The sequence below is a fragment of the Balaenoptera physalus genome, assembly GCF_965194825.1.
Source record: "Balaenoptera physalus genome assembly, chromosome: 19".
Lineage (NCBI taxonomy): Eukaryota > Metazoa > Chordata > Mammalia > Artiodactyla > Balaenopteridae > Balaenoptera > Balaenoptera physalus.
The window spans coordinates 54,568,764-54,582,189 of NC_138900.1; the positions used below are offsets into that span (position 1 = coordinate 54,568,764).

Genomic DNA, 13,426 nt, shown 5'->3' on the forward strand with positions numbered 1-13,426 from the left:
TGGTGGAATCACACCCTATAAAGATCAAAGCCAGAGACCCCTCACAGGCCATCTGCGCAGCCCCTTCCTGGAATCCCTGTCTCTGCCCCCACATCCGCCAGCTCAGGAGCCAGGCCTGTTTGATTTGCCTGTGCTCATAGAACAGATGCCCTGCCTACGACTTGAGGGATTGAATCTTTATCAAGCCCTGTAATCCCCATTGAACAGCCTCTTTACAGGAGTGGTCACAGCCTCAAAGGACAGCACATTTGTTTATAAATATTTACTTATTTATTTGGCTGTGCCAGGTCTTAGTTGCAGCATGTGGGATCTTTAGTTGCGGCATGAGGGCTCTTGGTTGCGGCATGCATGCGGGATCTAGTTCCCTGACTAGGGATCGGACCTGGGCCCCCTGCATTGGGAGCTTGGAGTCTTAACCACTGGACCACCAGGGAAGTCCCAGCACGTTTATTTTAAACAATGCTAATTACTAGCAGGCTGCTGACACCGAGCTGGAACCACACAAACTAATTGATACCTTTTGGACTTGACTGTCCTTAAAATTCTTTGAGCCAGCTGGAGACCCCCATTTATGCCGTAGGCGAGCAGTGTACTTGCCGTGATGGGCACAGAGCAATTAGACAGTGAGCCAGGCAGCTACTTGGACGTCTGTAATCTTTAGGCCTCCCTCATCACACCTTCAGCTGCTGCACTGGTCCTAGTCCCTCCCACCTGATGATGGGACAGTCTCCCCGTTCCCATCCATCTCACAGCTTTTTTTTTTTTTCTTTTGGAGTATAATTGCTTTACAGTGTTGTTAGTTTCTGCTGTACAACGAAGTGAATCAGCTATATGTGTACCTACATCCCCTCCTTCTTCGATCTCCCTCCCACCCCCACCCCATCCCACCCGTCTAGGTCACCACAGAGCACCGAGCTGAGCTTCCTGTGCTATACAGCAGGTTCCCACTAGCTATTTTACACATGGTAGTGTATTTATGTCAAACCTAATCTCCCAATTCATCTCACCCTCCCTTTCCCCCACTATGTCCACATGTCCATTCTCTACCTCTCCGTCTCTATTCCGGCCCTGCAAATTGGTTCATCTGTGCCATTTTTCTAGATTCCACATATATGCATTAATATATTTGGGTTTTTTTTCTGTCTTCACTCTGTGTGACAGAGTTTAGGTCCATCCACATCTCTACAAATGACCCAATTTCGTTGTTTTTTATGGCTGAGTAATATTCCATTGTATATATGTACCACAACTTCTTTATCCATTCTTCTGTCAATGGGCATTTTGGTTGCTTCCATGACCTGGCTCTTGTAAATACTGCTGCAGTGAACATTGGGGTGCATGTGTCTTTTTGAATTATGGTCTTTTCAGGGTACATGCCCAGTAGTGGGACTGCTGGGTCATATGGTAATTCTATTTTTAGTTTTTTAAGGAACCTCCATACTGTTTTCCATAGTGGCTGTATCAATTTACATTCCCACCAACAGTGCAAGAGGGTTCCCTTTTCTCCACACCCTCTCCAGCATTCATTGTTTGTAGATTTTTTTTTTTTAATTTTATTTATTTATTTATTTATTTATGGCTGTGTTGTCTTCGTTTCTGTGCGAGGGCTTTCTCTAGTTGCAGCAAGTGGGGGCCACTCTTCATCGCGGTGCGCAGGCCTCTCACTATCGCGGCCTCTCTTGTTGCGGAGCACAGGCTCCAGACGCGCAGGCTCAGTAATTGTGGCTCACGGGCCTAGTTGCTCCGCGGCATGTGGGATCTTCCCAGACCAGGGCTCGAACCCGTGTCCCCTGCATTGGCAGGCGGATTCTCAACCACTGCACCACCAGGGAAGCCCCTGTAGATTTTTTGATGATGGCCATTCTGACTGGTGTGAGGTGACACCTCATTGCAGTTTTGATGTGCATTTCTCTAATAATTAGTGATGTTGAGCGTCTTTTCATGTGCTTCTTGGCCATCTGTATGTCTTCTTTGGAGAAATGTCTATTTAGGTCTTCCACCCATTTTTTGTTTGGGTTGTTTTTCTGATATTGAGCTGCATGAGCTGTTTATACATTTTGGAGGTTAATCCCTTGTCAGTTGCTTTGTTTGCAAATATTTTCTCCCATTCTGAGGATTGTCTTTTCATCTTGTTTATGGTTTCCTTTGCTGTACAGAAGCTTTTAATTAGGTCCCATTTGTTTATTTTTGTCTTTATTTTCATTACTCTAGGAGGTGGGTCAAAAAAGATCTTGCTGTGATTTATGTCAGATAATGTTCTGCCTTTGTTTTCCTCCTAGAGTTTCATAGTGTCCAGTTTTACATTTAGGTCTCTAATCCATTTTGAGTTTATTTTTGTGTATGGTGTTAGGGAGTGTTCTAATTTCATTCTTTTACGTGTAGTTGTCCAGTTTGCCCAGCACCATTTATTGAAGAGGTGGTGTTTTCTCCATTGTATATTCTTGCCTCCTTTGTCATAGATTAGGCGACCAGAGGTGCATGGGTTTAGCTCTGGGCTTTCTATCCTGTACCATTGATCTACATTTCTGTTTTTGTGCCAGTACCATACTATCTTGATTACTGTACCTTTGTAGTATATAGTTTGAGGTCTGGGAGCCTGATCCCTTCAGCTCTGTTTTTCTTTCTCAAGATTGCTTTGGCTATTCAGGGTCTTTTGTGTTTCCATACAAATTGTAAAATTTTTTGTTCTCGTTCTGTGAAAAATGCCATTGGTAATTTGATAGGGATTGCATTGAACCTATAGATTGCTTTGGATAGTATAGTTATTTTCACAATATTGATTCTTCCAATCCAAGAACATGGTATATCTCTTCATCTCTTTGTGTCATCTTTGATTTCGTCAGTGTTTTACAGTTTTCTGAGTACACATCTTTTGCCTCCTTAGGTTTATTCCTAGGTATTTTATCTTGTTGTTGTGATGGTAAATGGGACTGTTTCCTTAATTTCTCTTTCTAATCTTTCATTGTTAGTGTATAGGAATGCAAGAGATTTCTGTATATTCATTTTGTATCCTGCAACTTTACCAGATTCATTGATTTGTTCTCATAGTTTTCTGGTGGCATCTTTAAGATTTTCTATGTATAGTATAATGCCATCTACAAACACTTCTTCTTTTCCAATTTGTATTCCTTTTGTTTCTTTTTCTTCTCTGATTGCTGTGACTAGGACTCCCAAAACTATGTGGAATAACAGTGGTGAGAGTGGACATCCTTGTCTCATTCCTGATCTTAGAGGAAATGCTTTCAATTTTTCACCATTGAGGATGATGTTTGCTGTGGGTTTGTGGTATACAGCCTTTATTATGTTGAGGTGGGTTCCTTCTGTGCCCACTTTCTGGAGAGTTTTTATCATAAATGGGTGTTGAATTTTGCCAAAAGCTTTTTCTGCATCTAATGAGATGATCATGGGGTTTTTCTTAAAACACTCTTTGACCATCTCTTCAAAACCCATGAGCAGCTTCCCTGTTAGCCATGATGATGTGAGATCCCTTCTCCTGAATCTGAGCTGCCAGGCCAGCTCTTCCCAGTTGATTTCCTGTTGTTCTCTGGACCCCAGGCAAACTTGGCAAATTTCCCCTCCTTGCCTTTGCCCACACATTTCCTCCTGCCCGGAACACCTGTTTCCTTCTCTCAGGGTCCCTGCCTCCTCCGAGGTCCAGCTCAGTTCCCACTCCTGGGAAGATGTCCCTGACCCCCAGGCCGCAGCTCCCCAATGGTTATCTGGGCTCCTCATGCCACCATTTGCCCACATGAGGCTTCTCACCGCAGAGACGCTGTGAGCCTCCGAAGGGCAGAGTGTCTTCACATCCACTGGGCTCTGAAAGGAGACCCTGGTGCCTGATGGAGCTGGGCCTCCCTCTGCTCGCCTCCACTCAGGTGGGGCCTCCCTCAGACCCCCTCTCCCTGCTAGCATCACCCCCCAGGTGGGCACCTTGCCGGCGTCTCTACCCTTCCTGCCCTCTCCCCTCTCCCTGCTGCTTCCCACTGCCTCAGCCATATTTCAGGCCCCCCTTCCTGACCCTGGTAGCTGTGGTGTTCTCCCTTGGAGATATTTCAGTCTCCTGTCAAACCAGCCCACCCCCACCCAGGGCAGCCTCTCTGGTCAAAATATAGACATAAATATGTCACCCCATTGCTGGAAACCTTTCACCGGCTCGTCTTTTCCTTTAACTGTCCCCAGCCACCCCTTCCACACACCAGACTCCTCACCCTTCCCTAAATACACCATGTCTTTTCGGGGCCCCCGCCGTTAGCCAGGCTCTTCCCTGTGCCTGAGGTTCCCTGCCTTCCTTTCTTTACCTGGAAAATGCCTACTATAATGGCTCTAAGGTCTGACTCAGATGGCGCTTCCCCGTCAGCCCAGGTAGACTTACCTACGGCATTCTTGCTTCTGTGGTGTTGCTTGTGTCATGTTGCTACACTTGTTTGTTTGTGGATCTTCCCTGTTGGATGTGGGCCCGGTTCAGCACCGTCCCCAGAGACAGTGACAGACACAGAGAACCGCTTGGGTGCAGGAACTGCTTGCAACACTGAGCAAGTACTGAATGAAGACGGTGATCACTACAGTTTTGGGGCCCCAGCAGGACATTCACTTGCATTCTCTCAGATTCCCAGAAGTGACACTGTTCACCACCGTTCTTCATTCTGTCGTAGACAAAGGGAAACAGAGACCCAGAAAAGGGAAAGGACCGTGACCCAGCCAACGCCTCCCGGTCAGCAGCAGAACTGGGAAAGCCCTGCCCCAAGATGCCTGACTCCCAGTTCCTCTTTCTAAACCGGTCATCTCCCTCCCTCACCCCAGCCCCGGGCCCCAGGCCAGCAGCCGCAGGAGCAGCCTGATCCCGCTGGTCCTGCAGCCCCTCTCTGCTCCCTCTCCAGGCTGGTCCGGGAGTTCGTGGCCAAGAACAACACCGTGCAGATCAAGCATGTGATCCAGACGCTGTCTCAGGAGTTTGCCCTGTCCCAGCACCCGCACAGCCGGAAAGGGGGCCTCGTCGGCCTGGCCGCCTGCTCCATCGCGCTGGGCAAGGTGAGCCCTTCTCCTGGAGGGACGTACACACCAGCCAGGGCCTTGACCCTGACCCCCGAGCCCCAGCAGGGTGTTGCAGACTTGTGATTTCTTTATTGCCATTCTCTCCACATCTCAGACCTCAAGGTTGGCTCTGCGGCCTTGCACCCTGGGTCTTGATGCTCTTCGTAATTTAAAAAATTTTTTTTTCACTTACAGTTAATGGAATAGTATACAGCTCTATGATGAGAGTATAGAGTTATGTCAACACCAGGATCAAAATACAGAACCATTCTGTCACCCCTAATGTCCCCTCATGCTGGCCCCACCCTGCCCCGAGTGACAGGGGCAGCTTATGCTCAGCTCACCAGGGCATTCGATCCGGACCACAGAGATGCAGGGTTTTGCCTTTTGATTAGCTCTCTCGACCTTGATTCCTGCTTTCAGTGCATCCTTTTTGCTGGTCCTTCGGCCTGTGTGAGGAGGGGTGCTCCGGGGGCCTCTCCTGCCTGACTCGGGCTCCGTCATCTTCCTCTGTGTCCGCCTGACCCCTGGAGCCAGCCCGGGCCAGGGATTCAGCCAGGTCAGGCAGCCCCGCCCCCAGCAGGCAGCTCTCATGCCTTTGACCCACAGGACATCGTGACGGAGAGCAACAAGTTCGACCTGGTGGGCTTCATCCCCTTGTTGCGGGAGAGGATTTATTCCAACAACCAGTACGCCCGGCAGTTCATCATCTCCTGGGTAAGGTCCGGCCCCGCGACACTCCTTCTCCAGCCATAACGAGCCTCTAGTTGAGTGAGGTCTGCCCTCTGGCTCACCTGGGCACTTCCTGTGGCTGTGGGGATGCCTGATTGTCATCCCTCTAGGAGCCGATGACACCAGATAATCCGAAAACACATTTATTCAGCTCTGCCCCCAAAGCCTATCATGTTTGCCTCTGAAGAGGATGTGGTTCCTTCCTTGTCTCTGGAAACACCCAGATTTACCTTTGAAGCCAGCTGTGCTCCTCCAACTGTCACACCTCTTCTAGCCTTGCCCACCTTTCCCATGGGTTTCCTCCCGCACCCCCCGCCCCGCCCCCGGGCATCTGAACTGCCTTGGGGTTAAATCGCCGTTCCCTGCCCATTGAACAGAAACAACAGCTACTAGCACCCCCTCCCCCATGGGACACCCGCAGTGCTGTGAAAAGATGCCTCAGCAGGACCCCTTCTCACTGGCCAGTCCGGAGGATGGGCGAGGAGATGCAGGTTCTCTGGCTGGTGACTTTCCCTGATGGTTTCCTCCCCTGGGGCAGATCCTGGTTCTGGAGTCCGTGCCAGACATTAACCTGCTGGATTATTTGCCGGAGATCCTGGATGGACTCTTCCAGATCCTGGGCGACAACGGCAAAGAGATTCGGAAAATGTGAGTGGAGGAGGGGAGGGGCAGGCGGCTGCAGGGGCCCCTCGGTGCGAACGCGTACCCCACACCCAACAGACAGGCGGCCGCAGGAGAACACGAAATTCACCGTCCTCTTCCTGGCTCGTGTGCTTCCTGCTTTGAGGAGCTAGGAGATCATCCACCCCCAGCCTCTGAAAAAGGTCCATCTGACAAGCGTATCCCACAGAGCACAGCAGAAATGGCACTGGTGGCGGCTCCTCTGGCTCTGGCTGCATGAGCTATTTCCTTTCTCCTTTGCTCATTGGTAGGTGTGAGGTGGTCCTTGGAGAATTCTTGAAGGAAATTAAAAAGAACCCCTCCAGTGTTAAGTTTGCTGAGATGGCCAACATCCTGGTGATCCACTGCCAGACCACGGGTGAGTGTGTAAAGGCCCCAAGGCCACCACCACCTCCTCAGAAGCACCTTTCTGTCTCCCCATCTCAGGGAGAGTCCTCCTGGGAGTGTGAACCAGTGTGGCGGTGGGTCCTGGAGCGGTGGGTCCTTGTGGGAGAGATTCCAATTCTCTAACAAAGGCATAACTAACCAAATTCAGGAATTAAAAATGGGGGACCTTACTATATATCCTAATTCACGATTTAGCAATCCATAGTAATACTAACAGTGTTCTCCTTACGGCATAACTTTTTACTGTATAAACAATATATGATGCTTGTGTATATAATTTAGAAAAACAGATACCAAAATAAAATACAGTCCCACAACTTAGGCAAAAGTGTTCCTCAATTCTTATAGAATGTAAACTACAAAACATTGGAAAATTAGAGAATACCAACATAAATGTAAAGACATCCCACATTGATGGATTAGATGACTTAAGATGACAATACTTCCCAAATTGATCTCCATATTCAATTCAATCCATATCAAAATAACAGCTGCATTTTTTTCAGAAATGTTTCAGATCCTAAAATTCATATGGAAATGCAAAGGATCCAGAATAGGCAAAACTACCTTTCGAAAGAGGAAAAACATTGGAAAATTCATACGTCCCAATTTCAGAACTTACTACAAAGCTACAGTAATAGATGGATAGATCAAATAGAACTGAGAATCCATAAATAAACCTTTACATTTATGGTCAGATTTTTTTCTTAAGAGGTGCCAAAACAATTCAGTGGGGGAAATTAGTCTTTTCAACAAATAGTGCTGGAACAACTGGATACCTGCATGCAGAAAAATGAAGTTGGAACCCCTCCTGACACCATACACACACAAAAGAAAAACTCCAAATAGATCACAAGCCTAAGTACTATATTTAGAACTATATAATTCTATTTAGGGGTAAATCTTTATGACTTTCGGTTGAGCGATGGCTTCTAAAATATGACAGCAAGAGCACATGGGACAAAAGGAAAAAAATAGATATTTGGGGATTCATCAAAATTAAAAACTTTTATGCTTCAAAAGACACTATCACGGGACTTCCCTGGTGGTCCAGTGGTTAAGACACCGTGCTTCCACTGCAGGGGGCACGGGTTTGATCCCTGGTCGAGGAACTAAGATCCCGCACGCCACGCTGCACAGCCAAAAAACAGAAGGAAAAAAGCAAAAGACACTATCAAGAAAGTGAAAAGACAGTTCCACAAAAGGGAAGAGAGTATTTGTAAATCATATATCTGATATGGGACTTGTATCTAGAATATATAAAGAACTCTCATTACTCAAATAAACTCAGTTTTAAAAAATGAGATCTGAATAAACATTTCTCCAAAGAAGATATACAGATGGCCAAAAGGCACATAAAAAGATGCTCAACATCCTTAGCCATCATGGAAATGCAAATCAAAAATACTATGAGATACCACTTTACATCCATTAGTATTAGTATCAATGGCAAGTATCAAATAAAATAAAAAGGAAAATAACATGTTGGCAAGAACGTGGGGTAATTAGAAACCTTATGCACTGCTGGTGGGAATGTAAAATGGGACAGCTGCTTTGGAAAACAGTCTGGCAGTTCCTCAAAAAAACATTTGACCCAGCAACTCCACTCCTAGGTATATATCCAGGAGAAATGAAAACCTGTGTCCACACAAAACCTTTTACGTGAATGTTCATAACAATGTTACTCGTAATAGCGAAAAAGTAGAAGCCACCCAAACGTCTATCAACTGGTGAATGGATGAGTAAAATGTGATATATGCCTATAACTAGGTATTATTTTACATTTAATCCTGTGAAGGACCTGATCAGATTGGTTTCTTATAAAGATTTACTATAGGATGAATGCAGATAATCAGTTGCGAGGCTGGACAGGGAGACACTTAGAATGGAGACAGGAGGGACATCGGGAGATTGCTGCTATGTCCCGAAGATGCCTGAACTAAGGCAGTAGCAGGTGTGATAGGAAAGATGGGACAAATTTGAGAGATGTTGTCTAGAATTAATGGGACTCAGCACGTAATGGAGGAGAAAAGAAAAGAGAAATGGAGGAGTCACAGCAAGCTCCTACTTCTCAGGACGCCACTCAGGCAACACCACCAGAGAGTAAAAGCTCCCAAACCGTACAATATCAAGAGTTAATTAACTTTCAGAAACTCTCTAATAGAATAGGCTACAGAATCAGACTCCCTGGATTCAAATCCAGCTTCTCCATTTCTTGTGTTGCCTTGGACAAGTTACATTTGCAGGCCTCCGTTTCCCATCTGTACAGCAAAGATAACATCACCTATTCATAGAGCTGTGCGGATTAGACAGTCAATACATCAATACATATAGACACTTTTAAATATTCCAGATGCGTGCAAGTGTTCCATTAGTATTGGCTCCTCTTATTAAGTCCCTACCTTATCAATTTGCAGCAAGCCTATCTCTTTACTGTGACTTCTAAAATTTGCACAGCACCCAGCATTAACTGATGTAGCTTATATCCTGTGAACACCTGATAGGCAGAAAAGAGTCTCAAGCTGTAGCAAGGTGAATTTGTGGACCTACTCATCAGTAACTAGCTAATATTAATGACTCCATTGTAAAAACAGATACATTCAGACTTGATATGAAGGTTAAAGCCTCAATACACCAACTCCATTTCCCTTGACTCCTTCCACATAATATGTGTGTTTACTGTAATGACTGACTAACTGCGTTTTGCGGAAACTGTCAATATTCTGCATACACAGCATCTAGAAGGATTAAGCAGAACACTAGGGAATTAAAAGATACAATTAAGTGAAAATTAAGAAGGAAATAGAAAGATGTGTTCTAAATCCCTAGAAAAGAGTTTTAGTAAACTTTCATTCTTTTTCCCCCTTTTTTGTTAGACTAATATTAAGAGTTCTGTCCTTTAACTGTCAAATGGTTTTCCAGCCTACAAGTAATCTTTCTCCACAGAGGAGTCTTTTAAAAGTTATAAATAAAATATCCCAAATATTTTCTTTTTCCCACAGATGAGAACATTGGAACACTGACATTTTAATCTGTTCTGTACAAGAATGAGTTGTATCAACACAGTGCTCCCAGCTACAGCACTGAAAAAAACAAGTTTAATTAAAGACAGAGAAGAAACCGCATGTGGAGCCTAAGCCACTGAGATACAATGAACAGTGTCATCTTCAGAGTCAGTTCTCTGTGAACAAATCTCTTTGTCAGTGTCAGGAGGGAAAAAAAAGACATAGCAAAGTAAAGGTGTGCTGTATACCACAGGGAACTCTGCTCAATATTCTGTAATAACCTAAATGGGAAAAGAATTTTAAAAAGAATAGATACATGTATATGTATAACTGAATCAGTTTGCTGTACACCTGAAACTAACACAACATTGTTAATCAACTATACGCCAATATAAAATAAAAAATTTTTAAAAAAACAGATGAATGGATAAAGATGTGTATATATATACAGTGGAGTACTACTCAGCTGTAAAAAAGAATGAAAACTTGCCACTTGCAGAAAGAGGGATGGACCTGGAGGGTATTATGCTAAGTGAAATAAGTCAGAGAAAGACAAACACTGTATGGTATCACTTATATGTGGAATCTAAAAAATACAATGAACTAGTGAATATAACAAATAGACTCACAGATACAGAGAGCAAACAAGTGGTTACCAGTGGAGGGGGGGGAAAGGGGCAAGACAGGGGTAGGGAATTAAGAGGTACAAACTATCAGGTATAAAATAAATAAGCTACAAGGATATATTTTACAACACAGGGAGTATAGTCAATATTTTATAATAACTATAAATGGAGCATAAGCTTTAAAAATCGTGAATCACTATACTGTACACCTGTAACATATAATATTGTACATCAACTATACTTCAATGAAAAAATTAAGGGTACTTCCCTGGTGGTGCAGTGGTGAAGAATCTGCCTACCAACGCAGGGGACACGGGTTCGATTCCTGGTCCAGGAAGATCCCAAATGCTGCAGAGCAGCTAAGTCCATGTGCCACAACTACTGAAGCCGACGTGCCACAACTACGGAAGCCCACGCACCTAGAGCCCATGCTCCACAAGAGAAGCCACCGCAATGAGAAGCCCGTGCACCGCAACAAAGAGTAGCCCCCGCTCACCGCAACTAGAGAAAGCCCACATGCAGCAACGAAGGCCCAACACAACCAAAAATAAATAAATAAATTTGTTTTTTAAAAAAATTTTTAAATGCAAATAAAAACACATCAGACTTTCTGCGCAATTGTGAGGGGGTTTTTTCCTAATGTTTACTAGAAAATTCAAAAGAATCTTTAAACAATAACATAAGCCTTTGGGTGCTCAGATCTCTTACTGGTTTTTAAAAGTCATAAAAGAGAAGCCATCATTTTTCACTAGCTAAAACATAAAACAGCATTTTGTAATTAACTGTCATTTTACATACCTTCATAAACACAAACCTTAGTGTTTAAGCTTTCAGAAATTGTGATGAGAAATTCTTTTAAGCAAACAAATTGAACTGTGAAGGTTAAAGAAAGGTAGAAAACAACTCAATTATTCAATATTTATTAAGCACCCCCCTCGTGCAAAGCCTCTTGGGAAATACAAATATGACCAAGATGCAGATGCTGCCTGTGTGGGGCTTGCTGTACAGCAAATAACTGTTTCTGACCTTCCATTTGCAAAAGTGGGCAGTGTTCCACAGGCTCTGTAAGGCATTTTGAATTGGTTTGTATTCTAAAAGAAATGGGCAGGACAATAATATAAAGCATGGTAAAAAATGTACCCCTTAAATTTTCTCCCCGTTTTCCATTAAAACTTTAGCGTCTCTAAAGATTGTGATCATGTTGATAAACTATGTGCATATTGCCTAGGAATGAAAAAAAAAAGTAAAGGTGTGATGCTACAAAGGAAAAACATGGTGGTGTCAAATGTCAATATTCAGACTAAGAACTAAAACTTAGTATTTGTGTAGTACTTTCTACTTACTTCCAGAGTTTGAACAGTACTAACATCATAAAATATCTTTGGATATAAATAGATACCTATTAACCACATATATGTTATAAAAGATAGAGCTGAAGTACAAAAAGAGAAAGAAGCTTAGCCAAGATCACAAGGTAATAGTTTAACCAAAACGAATAATACTTTTACTGGGTTTATTCCAGAATATTGGTTATATTCCTTACTCAAATTCTAATTTGAAGAAAAAAAGTACCATTATCACAGTACTGTTTTCCAAAGTTAAGCACAGCTCTAACTACATTCTAACAGTGGCTCGCCTGCGTGTCTCCTGCCCTTCTGCCAGGGCACCTACCATCAGACGCAGGACAGCACAGTGAAAAGAAAACAGGGAAGATGGGCCCAGATTCCAGCCTCAGCTCTACCACTTCCCAGCTCAGTAACTTTTGGGCAGGTTACCTATTTGAGATTTATTTTGGTTGCACCAGGTCTTAGTTGCAGCTCACTGGCTCCTTTAGTTGCGGCACATGTGCTCCTTAGTTGTGGCATGGGAACTCTTAGTTGCGGCATGCATGTGGGATCTAGTTCCCTGACCAGGGATAGAACCCATGTCCCCTGCACTGGAAGGCGAGTTCTTAACCACTGCCACCAGGGAAGTCCCTCTTTTCCCTCATCTATAAAATAGGGTTGATAGCAACTACTCAATAGTGTTATGATAACGCTTCGATGGGATAATATATGCAAAGTACTCAATTCATTTCTTGGCACATACAGTTGATCCTCCATAAATAATATTCTTATTAACTATTGATTTCTGTATCACTGACCATTTGCTGATTACATGTTATCATACTCTCCAGATTGTATATTTCTTATGACTACAACTTCTCTTTCTTCCTGTAATATAGCCTAACTCACCTTAGTGGGCATGTTTAGTATTAAATACCTACTGGTCTGCTCATACATACATAACTTGGCTTTTTTGCAGCACAGTATTACAGAATGTTTTATTAGTATGGGCTCATTGTCAACACTGCCCACTGTAACTGATTACATTTCAATCCTGGCGTTGATACTTAATAGTGTACAACTTTTGGCAAGTTACTTAACTTACCCGTGTCTCAAACTTCCTCATCTGTAAGATGGAGATGTAAAAATATTTTTTATTTATAGGGCTGCTGTGAAGACTAAATACGTCAAATATACATAAAGCTATTAGAATAATGCCTGGTCCAAATAAGAGCTCAAAAAACGTTTGCTATTACCTGATAAATATATATGCACAATGAATATTATTTTATATTTATTGTAATAGTATTAAATATTCCTCAAAATTTATATGATACAAAGTTGTAGGAAGAGGGAGCAGGATAAATATCATGATAAGAATAATAGGAACATTTATAAAGGGAAAATACTGACAAATATAAGATAGAAAGTAAGTGAATAAGAATTAATACAAAGAAAGAATATGGGCTTTACAGAGGGCACCAAACTTGAATGAGTTAATAATGTAATAGAATACAACAAACAAAACTGCCATATTTTAACTGTATTAGGGACAGCATCATGGAGAAGACAGGAGGAAGATTCAGAGATGACAAAGGAAATACAGGTTATTCAAAAACAAAAAAGACATAAGCAAATG

The 13,426-nt window shown here is 43.3% G+C and overlaps 1 protein-coding gene and 1 long non-coding RNA gene across 3 annotated transcripts in view; one reads left to right on the top strand and one right to left on the bottom strand.

Annotated features, from left to right (window-relative positions):
* Positions 1-13,426, bottom strand: part of LOC309649348 — an 83,417-nt gene that overhangs the window by 2,343 nt on the left and 67,648 nt on the right. For both annotated transcript variants that reach the window (XR_014257043.1, XR_014257044.1), the window contains exon 2: positions 4,373-4,643. This is a non-coding gene — a long non-coding RNA (uncharacterized lncRNA). The remainder of the gene's footprint in view (positions 1-4,372; positions 4,644-13,426) is intronic.
* LOC309649607 (protein VAC14 homolog) lies at positions 4,746-11,075 on the top strand (the record flags this gene model as incomplete). The annotated part of the gene is made up of 6 exons (XM_082439774.1): positions 4,746-4,777; positions 4,878-5,028; positions 5,641-5,748; positions 6,302-6,411; positions 6,696-6,905; positions 9,834-11,075. The coding sequence occupies 6 exons, from the start codon at positions 4,746-4,748 to the stop codon at positions 9,835-9,837; spliced, it is 615 nt and encodes a 204-aa protein (XP_082295900.1). The 3' UTR covers positions 9,838-11,075.